General features: G+C 44.9%; 1 protein-coding gene across 3 annotated transcripts in view; it reads right to left on the bottom strand.

Moving 5' to 3' along the window:
* Positions 1-351: 351 nt before the first annotated feature.
* The window catches only part of AGTPBP1 (ATP/GTP binding carboxypeptidase 1), a 209,757-nt gene continuing 194,095 nt past the window's right edge, over positions 352-16,013 (bottom strand). For all 3 annotated transcript variants that reach the window (XM_077248949.1, XM_077248951.1, XM_077248950.1), the window contains one exon: positions 352-3,439. In XM_077248949.1, coding sequence (XP_077105064.1) covers positions 3,235-3,439 — 205 coding nt within the window. In that variant the 3' untranslated portion in view covers positions 352-3,234. The remainder of the gene's footprint in view (positions 3,440-16,013) is intronic.

The raw sequence follows: 16,013 nt of genomic DNA, 5'->3' as shown, positions 1-16,013 counted from the left end.
GAATTGTGACACTAAATCGGCTTCGAAATGTGACCCCATTTCCGTGATGCAGCAGCGACACCTAGTAAACTTTGGTCACATGACAGGTGTCGCTTCCAAAAATCGCTGTCACACCCCGAGTCACTATGCAGATCTAGCCTCATTCTAACAAATGAGATGAACATGACAGTGTCATGGTCAAAAAAATCATATTAGAGCTCCAGCCTTTAGATAAAGCCACAAGTCCAAACATTATTATAAATGCAATACTGTAATAAGAGAAACTGAAAAGGCAAAAGTTAATGATGTTTGCTTGGAAGGAAAATAAACATAACACACTATTCAATGACAGACCGCCATCGAGTTCTCTTTCGATTCCAGTTTCTATTTTGACATAAAATTTTCCATTGAAGGTAAAGCTAATGGATAATACAAGTCATTTAAAAGTATACAGAATAAGGTGCACTTTAGGACAGCAGCGTCCAAGGCTTAACATAGTCCAGCAGTACATCAAGAGGATAAGATAATAAACATACAATTACATGTGGAGGCATTTGGAACATTAAACAATAAATTGGTCAAACTATAAGAAACATCAGTTTTCAGGATCCTTATTTCAAAATGAAGATCAAAAATGAAGTAAAACAAAAAGTGAATTAAATTGAGTGGCCAGATCTAAGGAGATTTACATTCTGCTTCCTCGGGGCAAAAATCTGAAGTTTTTAAACCATTTATACCCATGGTTTGGACAACATTTGCAAAGTGAAGATTTGATCGGGTCATTGCGGTCCTTACCAAATGTTCCAGAACATTGTATTCCCAACATCAGACCACAGAATCCAGTTCACTTATCTCTATACTATAATGTAGCAGCTGGCACTTGGAACATTTCATTACTTATAATTTAAAGATTTCCAAGTTATAGTTGTGAATAAATACAAGAATCTATACTTTACAATATAACAGGACAAAAGCACCAGAAACGAATATACAATACAGTTAAATGCTTGTTGCTATAAGCCAAATATTGCACGCAAAATAACCCAAACTTGTAACAGTATCCGGAAAACTAAATATTTGAAATTGGGCTTACAATAACTTATTCTAAACTTTATACCTGAAGTTGGTTACATTACATTTTGTAATTCCCTGCATGTATTTATGAACACTATATATTTTCAAGAATGCATCGAATGTAAGAACTAAGAAAAAGAAAAAAAAAAAAAAAAACCTAAACAAGCCTAAAAGTAAAAGTTCCAACTAAACACACCTGAATGTCTCAGCATGCCATGTATGTCAAATTCACCAAAATCCAGGAGCTGTTTTATTTGGTAAAGCCCTGACACGCTAGAGCTGCTTGACCCTTGATGTGGTCACTTGTCATTTTCTTCCCTTTCTAAACCAGTCTGTTTTCAATATGCAATTTTTTTAAATCTTTTTACTAGTCAAGGGGGCGTTTCTCTTCCCAGACTAGACGTCCCACTCAGCATATCATCACACCTCTGTGGGCGTGATAACGTGATTTGCAAGAGACGGCGTCATCGTCTGCTCTCTGCGAAGCTTATGCATGAGCCCAACTTTCTTGCCTATATCTCATTACCCCTCTGAATCCAGATGTACGCTTCCTGGCTTCAGAGGCGCACTGCTCATATCCGGAAGAAAAAAAAGTCGGTTGGCTTGATATCATGCGGAGTGGGACAATTAGTCAAAAAAAAAAAATTGCCACTTAAAAATAGACTGACCCATAAACAGATGTTTTTTACAAACCGTATAAGGGGGCTGTTAAGGTATTTAGAAAGAAATATGCAAATTTTGGTGGGTTGGAGGGAAAGGTGGACCCGTTAAATTCCCTTTACCCTGATTCCAGCGATGTGTCACTTATTTTGTCAAAATGACATCAAGTAGCCCAATGAATGTTTTTCTTCTGTAGATCTAGCAGTCCTCAGAATGCTGAGCTCTGTATAACCCCATCCATACCACTGACTGGAAGCTTTCTGCCCATGTACAATTAGGGGTGGGGATGTATAGAGCTCATGAATATGGAGGACTACCTGGCAGCAAGTTTACTAGTCCTCTGTTGTTATTATCCTGCAAATAAAACAGATTTTATCAAAATCACACTAAGCAGCCCAGTAAGGGACACATCACTGGAATTATGCTGCTCTCAGATTACGTGATGGAAACCTGGTGACAGATTCCCTCCCATTAAAGACTTCCTTTCAGGACTAGTGCCCGTTCTTTGAGATGATACGTAGATAAACCTCAATGTATAGATGGAAAATTAAAAAAATCAAGTTTTTATGAATTAAGTAATTTCAAGAATTAAAGAAAAAAAGCAAATAGTAAACACTTCGTATCTAGACCCTAGATTTTAAATTGAACGCTCCCACATACTGCTAAATATTTGTTCTTAAGGTAAAGAGCATGAGCCATAATGATTTTTCTCTAATCTTTTATCAGTTTTCCCAAGATCAGTGGCTCTGCATGTGTCTGTAACCCCTCTATATAATGTGTATATTGATAAGGACACGAGATATTGGCATTTAGAATGTTCAGATATCACATCAACAGTCCATATCTGAAGGATAATTTTCAACCCCGATCTATATAACCTATTTAGATATACAAACATCCGCCCCACTCTGGACACTTTTCTAGGAGTCAGAGCCAGGAAGAGCCACAAAGAGATGGGGGGCTGGTATTGCTCTATTATGTGGTCACTTCTGATGAGCGAATGTGCTCGGATAAGGCGATATCTGAGCATGGGAAATTTAAGATCACAACATGCCTCTTCCCCAACCATTGCTACATACAGTAGATGCCTGTTTGACACTGGTGAGACCCAGAACACAAAGGTAAAGATGATCCAGAAATGGACACAACTGTGAACACATAACTGTGAACAATGAACCTTTTACAAAGTTTCCAAGGAAAGGAAATGCAATAGTGCAAAAATCATCCAAATGAAATACACCTAGAAGTATAGTTCTGTAGCAACAAGTACTAGAAACACTGTGCAATCAACAATACAGAATGTGGCTTTTCAGGTATGTCAGCCATCTGCACACGTTAGATTGGAGAAATCACCTAAAGAAGGGGGGAAAAACATGCAACACAAGCAGGAGAACAAATAACTCCGCTTTATATGCCCATAGCAGACCCCAACAAAGTCTCAGCTCAAGCCAGCAATGTTTTCATTGGGTAACTCTTGTATAATTCTACCGGCCTATGCTTCAGTGCCAAAAGCAGGCCGTTTTAACATTCTTTATTCTTTTGTGCGCTTTTCGAGCAAGTTCGTGAGACCTCGGAGTCTGAAAATCCTTCATCTTCTACTGCTAAGGTTTCAAAATCTGCAGCTACATCCGGCAGATCAGCGTCGGCTTCATCATTGCTCTCCGCGCTGTAGTCCACTTCTTCCAGGAAGTGAGGCTCATCATCATCCAAGACATACGTAGTCGGACTGGAATGAAAAATACACATTTAAATTTAAAAAAATAAATCAACACAGCCCGTAATAATCAGATTTTAGGTTATGTCCTCATGCAACGTTTATTTTTCCCTGCTAAAAAGAAACTGCGCTTTACAAGAACGGCAAAAGCGATGAGATTTTAGAATTCTCACGCACACACATTGAAAAAAAAAAAAAAACTATGACTGAATTTGAGCCCTGCAGCATGTGAATTCTTTCAGGGTTTCATGTGCATTTTTTCACCTTCAGAAAGCAATAAGAAAGCACTGCAAAGACCGCGATCTAACATTTTTGCTGCATTTTTGCAGTGGTTTTGGTGAATTTATACTATGTATTATCATATATAGTAGATAAATCACACATGGAATCTGCCTGAATAATGCAGCAATATATGCCGCTATTTGCTGGGTTTGTAATATGCAGCATTTTTACTGCCAAGAGTCTAGATTTGGATGCAGAAAAAAAATGCCACTAATTCTTTAATTCACAGACATCTCACACTTCGGACTTTCAGTGTAAGGGTACGTGTACACGACCTTTGTCTCTGCATCCGAGAAAAAAACGATCCGATTATTCTAACCAGAACCTGAACAGAGTTTGGTCACAGTGGCATCAGTGAATCCGAACACCGGACGGCACTCAGATGTCATCCAAGTGCGGTCCAATGTCTTTCACGGACTCAGACTGACATTGCTGATTTTGATCCAACACACGTGCACAACTCCATAAAATATCATGGGTAGGAGAGCCACCCATGCAAACCATGTTTAGAACATGCCTGAGATAATTGGTCGTGTGCTCGAGCCCTAAGCAGGTAAATTGGTAATTTTGGGGGTAAATTGCTCATTTGAAAAAATTTTGTGTGTCTTCTTTGATCTTTCCAACCACTAGGAACACTTGTATATTCCCAAAACTTGGAAATACTAAGTCTCTTTGCAATTAACATGTTCTTTTCACGGGCCACAAAAGCATTAGAATTTTAGTTAAACTACGGTAATTTCATTGGCTTTCTTTGCTTTTTATTAGAGGCCTCTAAGCTTGAAGGCTTAGTCCTTACTGCTCTATGTCAACCAACTAAGCAGGAATGTGTGATAACCAAGTACTAGCTAGATCCCATGGGTTTTGGATTAAAGGAATTCTACTGCCTTAACTTAAGCGTTATATGTAAAAAAAAAAAAACATCCATGATGTTGCTTGAAGCCTCTAGGCACAAAGAGTTTGCTTGGAAGAGAAAGAAGCGGCCTCTCTACACCCAGTTTCATTGCTCTCCTGTGGGGCTAGATAAACATATTTGCGGAGAAGCTTTAAGTGCTTCTAAATATTTCATTGGATAAGTATCTCGGACAAGCTTCTTCAGCATGCTACATCTTCATTTTATTTCTAATCAAATAATACACATTATATTGATCGAAAACATCGTGCACAGACGAGTTTCAGACATCCTAATATATTAACAGAAAGCCACAGAAATGGCCAGGTCTGAGGACAAGCATGTCTTCCACCTACAAAATCCAAATCACATTGGAACAGAAGCATGGAAGGCAACAAGCATGGAAAACTGTACATCATTGTAAAAGTATATTCACAGCATTATTCTATTTATCAGAAACTGAAAAGCAAATTCTCAAAACAAACTGTTAGGGCTGGCGGATAATATAGGTGCGTTCGCAACCCGGGGTCCACCGTGCAGGAGTGGAACCTGCTGCTAGTAGATGGCGGCACTATATGGCGGTACAACGCCTGAATAGACACGGGTTCAGTCACCCGGTCTGTATAGGAACAAACCCTGTTGCTTCACAGAGTCGCTGGGATTAAAGGTAGCGCTGTGCTCTGTTAACCTCACAGAGGAACACAGCTCTCTAACGGAGCAGGTAGCATACAGTGGTCGTTCAGTCAGCAACAGCACACAAACAACTCCTATCCGGAGGTGCCGGACTTCTAGTGGCTATACGCCAGCCCTAAGTTCACACACACAAACTTCTCTCCGAAGGTGCCGGAATTCTAGTGTCTATACAGCCGCCCCTGAGCACATGCTGACACAGACCACAAAGTAACTAAGCTCATAAACATAAGTTGATACTAGCGCATGTCTGTGCGGCCATGCGAACCTTTTATAGAGAAAGCTCTCCAGGACTTTTCTAGTGGTCCAATAGGAACTGCTTCAGGACCTGAGCATGTGACCCCCGACCTCCAATTAGAGGTCGACTCTTGGGCATGCTCAGTAGCGGAAAAGCAGGACTTTTTCCCGGTAGCATCTGCTCGCCGCTGAACAGTGCTGGTTACAATGGCTGAGCCTGGAAGATCAGCAGTAACCAAGCGCACAGTAACAAACTGAGCCAGACGCTGGGACCAACGTCTCTGCTGAGCAGGCTCCACTGTGGCTGGAGAAGAATGGGAGACTGCAGCGGAGGTGGCTCGAGATTTCCCCTGTGCAGAGGCGGGAACTCGATGCCTAACACAAACTATCACAAAGAGGTCTAAAAGATGCATCTTGTAGATCGTACACCCATGCAGGCAGGGGACTTCTGTCTCTTTGTACTTTGTAAACTCATGTCATCTACTGTACTTATAGGGGGTTCTCAAGGAAGATAGGGGTATAACCTTCTGATCGCAGGGAGTCATGACCAACACCAATCCCAAAAACGTGGGCTATAAAGAGCCTTGGCTAAATGGAGCAGAGTTTGATCATTATCACTACCACTCCATTCATTCTTAATGGTAGCGTCAGAGATTGTGCCATGGTGGAGTGATTGGAAAGCTAGCTCCTGTCCCATGGATAATGGAGGACTTCCAAACTTGAGAATACCTCTTTAATGTATGTCTTTGTATCGTTTGCTTTTATAGCATGCTATGTATTTACACATCTCTGTATTTCATGCCCAGAAAGTTGACATATCCCATCTTTCATTACGTAATATGACATTATTTTGAACAGCCACTGTGTAATGCTTCATTTCTCCTATGGTTGTGGTGTTACTGCTAGACTTACTGCCAGATTCTCCAACTTAAGGTAAGTTCACACTACGCGTTTTTTCAGCATTTTTTTTCCTGTAGCAAAATCTGATCTCTTGGCATGAAAGAAGCTGCAGAAAAAAAAAGCATGGTTTTCCTTGGGCTTTTCTGGCATTTTTTTGCAGTGGTTTTAGCATGCTAAATTTGCCTCTTGCTGGAACAACACCGATAACGCTGAGATCTGACCCTTGAGGGAACTGAGCGCCAGGCCGGAATCCAAGCCGGACTGGAGAAATTCCAGAATGGAAGGAATGGAGAAAACGAGAGGGGGGTGACCGTGGAGCCTGCACCATGAGAAGTCTTTCCAGGTGCGGTGATAGATGCGAGCGGAAGACATCTTGCGAGCGCTGATCATGGTGGCGATGACCTGCTGGGAGAAACCTGCTTGAGTTAGGATCCAGGTTTAAACAGCCAAGCCGTTAAACGTAGGGCCCCTGAGCTCTGGTGGTAGATCGGTCCTTGGCACAGAAGATCTGGGCGGTCTGGTAACCGCCAGGGGACGTCGGATATGAGATGAACGAGTTCTGCATACCATGCGAGACGTGGCCAATCCGGGGCGTTAAGGATCACCGGAACCCTCTCCATCTCGATTTTTCGGATCACTTTCAGCAACAGAGGAAGTGGAGGGAACACGTACGGGAATTGGAACCGGTGCCATGGGGAAATCAGTGCATCCACCCCGACGGCCCGGGGATCCCGAGAACGTGCTATGAAGTTGGGGACCTTGGCGTTCAGTCTGGACGCCATCAGGTCCAAGTCCGGAGTTCCCCAGCGAAGGCAGATTTGTTGAAAAACGTCTTGATGGAGTTCCCACTCTCCCGAGGCGAGACCCTGACGGCTGAGAAAGTCCGCCGCCCAGTTCTCGACGCCTGGAATGTGCACTGCAGAAATGGTGGAGTGGTTGGTCTCGGCCCAACGGAGAATGTGGGAGACTTCCTGCATCGCCTCCCTGCTGCGGGTACCCCCTGATGGTTTATGTACGCCACCGCTGTGACGTTGTCCGACTGAATTCAGATTGGGTGACCCGCGAGCAGGAAGTGAAAACGTCTCAGGGCAAATCTGATCTCCAGAATGTTTATGGGAAGTTTCGACTTCCGAATCGTCCAACGTCCCTGGGCAGTGTGGTGGCGAAATACCGCTCCCCAGCCGAGGAGACTGGCGTCGGTAGTCACCACCATCCAATGGATCGGGAGAAAAGACCTCCCCTGGTTGAGAGATGATTCCAAAGTCCACCATTTGAGCGCTTGCCTGATCCGCGGGGGCAGAGGACATGGCCGGTCGAGGGTTAAGGGACTCCTGTCCCAATTGTCCAGTAGAGCTTGTTGTAAGGGACAGAGATGCAGTTGGGCGAAGGGAACCGCTTCCATTGCGGCCACCATCTTCCCCAGGATCTTCATGGCAAACCGAATGGACTGCGGACAAGGGCGACAGAGCGTCCGGGCTCCCTGCTGAAGCGCTTGGGCCTTGGATGTAAAACCAGCCTCTTGGACGTGTCCAGGATCATGCCTAGGAAAGAGATCCGTCAAGCTGGAACAGGGGAGGACTTGTCCAAGTTGATTAACCAGCCCAGGCGCGAAAGGGAATCCAACGTGATGCGGACGCTTGCTTTGCAAGCGTGATAAGACGGACCCTTGATCAGAAGGTCGTCTAAGTATGGCAACACGACCACTCCCCGGGAGTATAGAATGGCCATGACAGCCGCCATGACCTTTGTGAATACCCTGGGCGCCGTGGCAAGACCGAAGGGTAAGGCCATGAATTGAAAATGGTCCTCTAGGATGGCGAAGCGGAGGAACCTTTGATGTGGCGGAAAGATTGGGATATGAGGATAAGCATCTTTGATGTCTATTGATGCTAGGAACTCGCTTCTTTCCATCGAGGAGATGACCGACCGGAGGGATTCCATCCTGAAGTGCCGTACTTTTACGTACTTGCTTCAGGTCCAAAATGGGGCGCACCGTCCCGTCCTTTTTTGGCACGACGAAGAGGCTTGAGTAAAAACCTCTGAATCTCTCGCATTCCGGAACCGGAACGATGACCCCGTTTTGGCAGAGGGATTCGATGGCGCAGTTAAGAGCGCGAGACTGAGCTCCCGAACTTGGGACACGAGAGGGAAAAAACCGAGCTGGAGGGGAGACGGAGAATTCTGTCTTGTAACCAGAAGACATCAGGTCTCTGACCCATTCGTTGTGGATGACGGAAAGCCAGACGTGTCGAAAAAGAAGCAGGTGTCCGCCTACCTCGGTGGTGTCGACTGGAATTCTCCCCGAGTCATTGTGACAGAAATCTGGAAGGCATAGAACCTCTGGTTCTGGGTTGTCTAGGTTTTCCTCGCCAGGACTGATTCGGTCTGTAAGAAGGCCGAGAGTCTCTGTCTGTGCATGTAGATCGTTCTGATCTGGATGATGCTGTGGAGTTGGACCAGAAAGGGCTACTGCGAAAGGGGGGAAAACGAAAATGCTGTTGATGCTGAAAAGCAGCTTTTGGCCTGTGTTGAGGGAGGAACTTGCTTTTCCCTCCTGTAGCATCGGAAATAAGGTGGTCTAATTTTTCACCAAACAGGTGTCCGCTCTGAAAGGGAAGGGAAATCAGAGACTTTTTTTGAGGAGGAATCCGCACGCCACTCTCTAAGCCAAATAGCTCTCCTGATGGTGATGGCGTTTAAAGCCGCGGTTGCCGCAAAGTCTGCTGCGTCTAATGACGCGTACATTACATAATCTGCAGCCATATCGATTTGTTTGGCGAGGTCCGCCGCCTCAGACGGAAGAGCCTGGTCCTGAATGGATTTTGCAAGGGCATCTGCCCAGAAAACCAGTGCTTTGGCGACCCATGCCACAGCGAAGGAGGGAGATAGGGAAGAACCTGAGGCTTCATACACTGAGCGCGCCAGAGAATCTAACTGGCGTTCTGTGGGATTTTTGATTGAAGCCCCGTCAGGTACTGATAACAGCGTTTTGGTAGCCAAACGCGATACCGGAGGATCTACCAGCAGTGGTTCCGTCCAATCTTTGACCAGATCTGCAGAAAAGGGATACTTTGATTCCAGGGCCTTTTTCCCCGTAAAGCGTTTATCCGGTCGCTCCCTGTGCCGCCGAACTATCTCTAGGAAATCTGGATGGGAGGCGAACACCTTATGGGATCGCTTGGTTCTCGTAAAGGAAACTGCGTGATCCGGAGCTGAATTAGGGTCATCATTAACCTTTAACTCATGATTGACAGCCTCAATGAGGGAGTCAACAGTTGATCGGAACTCCGGAGAATCCGGGTCCATGGACGCCTCAGACTCATACTCAGTCGTGAGACTGGAGAGGGTGAGCGAGAAGTGGAGCTACCAGAGGTTGAATGGTGTGGTGAATGCTCAGGAGAGGTAGTGCGGATCCGTTTTTTGGATGTCCAAACCTCCTTCGGGTGAGAGCGGCCCCTGCTGGCCGATGATTCCCCTGTTATAGAGGGGTCTCTTAACCCAGGAAAACGAACGCCCCTCTCCCCAGAGGGGTCATGAAGGGATTCAAACGCTTTGGCTAGCGAAGCCATGGATTGTGACAGTGACGCAGCCCACTCAGGGGGGCTAGATACACTGGGGTCGGTAGCGGCGGAGGGCTCCTGGGCACATTGGGCATCACAGGCTGTGCAGAGCGGGGAGCTTTGAGGCCAGGGGAGAGGAGCCTGGCAGGTGGTACACGCAGAGAAAAAGGTGGTATGTACCTTAGTGGTCTTTTTAACCCTTGACTGCGACATGTTGTACCCCAATGTGATGAAAAGAGGCTGCTAGTGGAAGCTGAGGGGTAACGCTGCAAGGAAGCACTTAGTGCCGTCTCCTTACCCGGTCCTGTGCCCCGCAATTGGATAGGTGGCGCTGAGTGGGAAAAACCTTCATGGAGAAAAGGAAGCCGGCCGGCGGTGCGTGCTGCAGAAGGAAGATGGCTGCCGAGAGTCTGTGGGTAGTCTCGCAGGGAGCAAGAAGCGCCAGAAGCGTGGGCGGAGCCGCAGGAATTATGCGTGAGGTGGGTGGAGCCTACCGGAGTGCAGCCTACACAAGGCCGAAGCCGGGGACTAAATTTCTGGCCTCGGCCGGCGCGCACCCGCGGACCGCAGGGAAAAGAATCGCGGCGCTCAGGGGAGAATCCTGCCGCTATGGAGCCCTCCAAATAAATGTGACCGCCAGAAAAAGCCGACCCCTGGTGCACTTACCCCAAAATGAAGCTGCCCGGGGTAAATAGGATGGTGCAGGGTTGGGGGAGCCTCCATCCACCATCCCCATAAAAAGGGGGGTGGAGAGGAACCATCCGCCTCCTTCCATCATCCGCTCGTTTTCAGTGGTGATGCAGTGGGGGCTGCACGGACGCCACAGTGGAAGAGTGCCTCTGAACAGCCGAGGGTGAGACCTGGTGGGCAGGGCAGATGTCAGGCAAAAAAGGCCTGGCTGCAGAAGAGGATACTGGAGGTGACACACCAGTGCTCGTCTGTAAAGTAGGGGGGAGATTGGTGCCCTTGAAGGGGCCCGTCGCCCAAAAAGGTCAGCTCAGGCAGTGGCATCCCACATCGCAGGAGAGGATACGGAGAGGTAAAACTCCCGTGCTCGCCTGTTGTTGTTTCGGGGAGATCGGAGCCTTGAAAGGTTCCATCGCCCCTTCGTCCAGAAAATAATTTTTAAATCCAGTGTGCCTCCTACGGACACTAAGCTTGAACTGGGTCTCTGGAAGCCAGCATGAGGGTGTATACTGCAGGGGAGGAGCCAACTCTTTTTGTCTCAACTTAGTGTCAGCCTCCTAGTGACAGCAGCATAACACCCATGGTCCTGTGTCCCCCAATGTGGCGAAGGAGAAAAAAAGTCCTGTTCCATAGAATCAGGTTTTGGAACAACAACAAAAAACAACAGCAAAACCTGATACCTGCGTTTTTTTTAACAGGGTTTTTTCACCACCCATTCAAGTCAATGGGTGAAAAACACTGAAAAAATGCTGAAAGACATGCACTATGTCCAAAAAAAACATGCAAAGCACAAAATACTGATGATCATAGGCTTTACTGTAAAAAGCAGCTGAAAATTAGCATTAAAAAAGGATTAAAAAAAAGCCTAGTGTGAAGTTAGCCTTAAAGAAGCACTCCCATTAAGTTTTTTACTGATTGAATGTGTATATATGCATGTAATGCAGTGTGAGTGTATTAATATACTCCCCTACTGCTGCTCTCTCCGGTGTCCCTCCACCGTTCTGCTCCTTCTGGTGACTTCACCACAATTGCGACTTGCCGGCTCCCTCTATGTGTGAGCTGGAAGCCTCTTTTAATCCTTCGCAGGCTCGTTCTGATGTTCCTTAGAGCGACTTCACAGTCACGCCGAGCACATTGTGACCCAGAAAGTCTACAGAGGGGCGACGTCACCGAGAGAGGAGAAGAATGGAGCTGGACACTGGAGAGCAGCGGCAGGTGAGTATATTAACTCCGTCACTACACAACATTCGAGTGCAGTCCAATGTTTCACATGCACCCATAGACTTGTATGGGTGTACGTGATACAAATTCCAGAGCCACTGACAGCATGCTGCGATTTTTTTCCTCATGCTGAATTAGAATGAGAAAACAATCGCACATCTGCACTACCCCATAGTATAAGTGGGCCGATTGCTGTCCGATAAAACATTGGATAGCACTCAGCCTTGTTATATGCTCACGTGAGCAATTCTACAGCTCCTGTAGCTGTAGAATCTGTCATCGAAAATGCAGTCCAATCTGCAGGCACTTTGTTATAGAGCCGGGTAGCGGAGTAGATGGGTATATAATTTTGTGAGAAAATACTCAGTATAATCCCTGATTTAATCATTTAATCTTCTACTCTTTCTGGGATTTTTGGTCCAGTCAGTAGTCCTATCAGTGACTGACAGCTATCTCTGTACGCACTACTATAAACTAAACTGGTTTGCAGAAATTAAAATGATTCATTTCTGTACCCATGTAAAAATATCATACTCACCTATGCTTCTTAGTTCCCAGGTTAAAATTGACAAAATTACATCATCCATGCATTCAGTTAACAGTAATTTAGGTCCAACTGCAAGGACCTTCACGATGTTCAGAATGAAGAAGCCTAGACACTAGTTAAAGGGTTTGTCCACTACATTAGAGTGAACCTGACAGGTCCAGATTCCCTGTGTAAATTAAAGCAGATCATGTTAGGTGACTTTTTCAGTTATTGGGGAGAGTTGCAGTACACAGCAGTCACGACTGTTCTCCAATCATGTTCACTCTTCAGTGGATTGATGTCCTGCTCACCACATTCGCGGGCTAAGAAGGACATTAATCAACTGAACAGTGAACATGATTGGATGATAGTGCTTTGCCCCGATGACTAGAAAGGAGCAGCTGCAGCCCGATTATACTATTGTTTTCTCCATTCATCGATGACTGCTACCTGTGATAATTAACATCCATGAGCCGAAAAATATTTAGAATTGAGAGTCCTCAGTGGTTGATACCTTTTAATGGCTAACTGAAAAGATGGTAACAAATTGCAAGCTTTCGAGACTACATACGTCTCTTCATCAGGCAAAGCCTAAAACAAATTCTGAAGAATCACATATTTATGCACAACATAGTATAGAAAAAAAAAAAAAAGGGAGAGGGGAAAAAAAACCATGGATAAGCCAGGTGACATGAAGCAGAATTACCATGGGTGATAACAGTTACGTCCATAAATATTGGGCCGATTCTTAGATAAGGATTGTTTTATTGTCCTGTGATTAGGGTCTCTGTTGTGATGACCCCACATGGTCTGCCATCACCCTTGGCATGCTCAGCTTTCAGTCACATAGGGAATTTGGACCTGGCCAGTTTCATTTAAATTAGATGGGAATACATCTTGAAAGGGAAGCCCCCATATCTTACATTCATGGCATGTCCACAGGATATGCCATAAATCTACCAATGGGATTGGAGTCTTCCTCCAGAATGGGGCACTGACACGTGCCATGTTTCAGTGGAAAGATGGTCCGAATTCTCATACAAATACATGAGCAATACGAGCACTTCTACTGCCAGCGAAGTGGAAGACTGGTGGGGAACCCCAGTAGCAGTAAGGACAGTGGTAGGGCTGCCATAGGTATGTGGTTTTTTTTAATGTTAGCACCACTATTGGCTTAGTAAGTTGTGAGTGGGCATGAGAGAGACCCATCAGTCAAAGGGAGTGGGGGGCCGCAGCTGGCCTCAAACTAGATAAGAGACACATATACCCCAACTGGCTTTTCGAAGTGTGTGGTTTTTTTTTTCTGAAATGCCACAGCATCTCAGAGTAAAACATAAATGATTGCAAGTACAAAGCCAGTGTTTGTTTCATGGTTTGGGCAGCACGAATCAGATGACAAATTCCCTTTAAATGTTTTGACCCCCAGCCTTTCAAGTTAGGTGACTTGGTGAGCAAAATGAGAACTCAATACTGGCCCAACAATTATGTCAAATTAATGGATTTTTACTTTGTTTACCACACCGTTGTTAAAGGAGTATTCCCATCTCCAAGATCCTATCCCACTATGTAGTGTAGTAGTAATAATAATAATAGCAAATATTTCCAATTAGAAATGTAGTACAGCTTTTCTGATTCGCTATGTCTCTTACCTCATGTGCAGGCATTGCATGACCTTAGGTATCCACTGACTAGTGACAGCTAGTTGCTAGTGGTTTTAACCATGGCTACCTAAGGTCCTGCAATGCCTGCACATGAAGAAACAATACAGTATATAAAATATATACACGGCACTCTGAGGAGAGAAGGCGTAGGTGCTCAAGTAGGGTATCCGACCCTCAATGACAAATTCGTAGAAAAACTTGGCACTCAATAGTTTTATAATTTTTTTCTAAATTTTTTATTTTACATCCAGAGAAATTAGTCAATTGCTGAACGTTTTCGGTCCTATCAGGACCTTCCTCAGAGCAACTTTGACTTTATCTGGAGTGTAAGGTCAGTGTGTATGACCGGGTAAATAGCCTTTCTGTTGTGATAACATATCACCAACTTTATCACCAACTTTATATGCGCTGTGCATTTCCCACAGCGTCACAGCACGCCACCAGCGCTGGAGCCGCGCACCGTACACGGCGTGAGCCAATCTTCCCCTAGCGACATACAGCGCTCCTTATTACGGGCCACATACACCGCATATAAAGTTGGTGATAGCTTATCACAATAGAAAGGCTCTTACCAGGTCATACACACACTCCAGATAAAGTCAAAGTTGCTCTGACGAAGGTCCTGATAGGACCGAAAACGTTCAGCAATTGACTAATTTCTCTGGATGTAAAATAAAAACTTTAGAAAAAATTATAAAACTATTGAGTGCAAAGTTTTTCTACGAATTTGCACATGAAGAAAGACACACAGCAAATCAGAAAAACTATACTACATTTCTAATTGGAGGTATTTGCTAATAATATTATTACTACTACACTACATTGTGGGATAGGATCTTGGAGATGGGAATACTCCTTTAACTGCTGGATGCTTATCAGTGTCAAACTTACTTTGACCTTGTATTCTATCTTACCGGGTACTTGAGATCTAGGGATTGTTGAGTATCCAGTAGATGCTATATTAGAATGGGGCGTTCTACAGGTAAATAATTCATGTAATATTGCGTCAGTTAAGACCACTTTTGCTCTAAAAAATTATGCACATAAAATAGGAATGAAAGAAGAGACCTTTTGTCTTTGTGATTACAGAATATATTTTATTGATGCTCTGGTGGGAAGAAGCAACCATAATAAATCAAAAGAAAATGCTCTTCCAATGTTGACTTAAATTGCTTCCTGATTAAAGGTTACGCCAAGAAGCTCCTCGGTAGGTTTTAATGAATCGAGATATTCTATACAACTCTTCAGTTTGCTTGCTTTTTTATACAAGATGAAAGACCTCAGACAGACAGTAATCTTTGTTGTAGAATGGAACCAGCAGCATAACGCTGATCTCATCTAATACATCAGGTTCCCAGATTCCAACGAGAACTTCTTATGCATAATGGATTGCTATAGACTAACAGAACTGTTTAACAGAAGGAAGTATTGGCTAAAATGTCGCAGGGTACTTTAATTATAACAGTTCCATTTTTGCCTCTTAAATATATTAAAGCGCATGCCCACTAAAACATATATCATCTATCCACGGCCTAGGTGATATGAATGATCGTTGGGGTTATGAATGCTGGGAATCTGGGGGCCCTCTGTATTTTGGAACTGCTGCACAGCCCTATCCTCTTGAGCGGGTCTGTGCTGTCACACCAGGCAGTACCTAGATTGATGCATCACTGTGTACCCCAAGGGTGATAACCATTCCAGATGCTGATGTCATATGTATTGTTTGGACAACCATACCTTATTAAGTAAGCAAGTGACATACTACTTACAGGGACGTAGCGACCACAGTCACACAGGGTACAACGAAGACCAGGCCCGCGCAGAAGGGGGGCCAGTCAACGTCACCGCCTATTTCAGCTGGGTGTGCATCCAAGGACACACATTCAGGTGAAATGTACTGCGGCCCAGAGACCTGATGGCTCTCCGCACTGCA

This window comes from Ranitomeya variabilis, chromosome 1, assembly GCF_051348905.1.
Source record: "Ranitomeya variabilis isolate aRanVar5 chromosome 1, aRanVar5.hap1, whole genome shotgun sequence".
In the NCBI taxonomy this organism is placed as follows: domain Eukaryota; kingdom Metazoa; phylum Chordata; class Amphibia; order Anura; family Dendrobatidae; genus Ranitomeya; species Ranitomeya variabilis.
The sequence above is the reverse complement of the archived record's forward strand: the minus strand, read 5'-3'. Positions and strand labels throughout refer to the sequence as shown.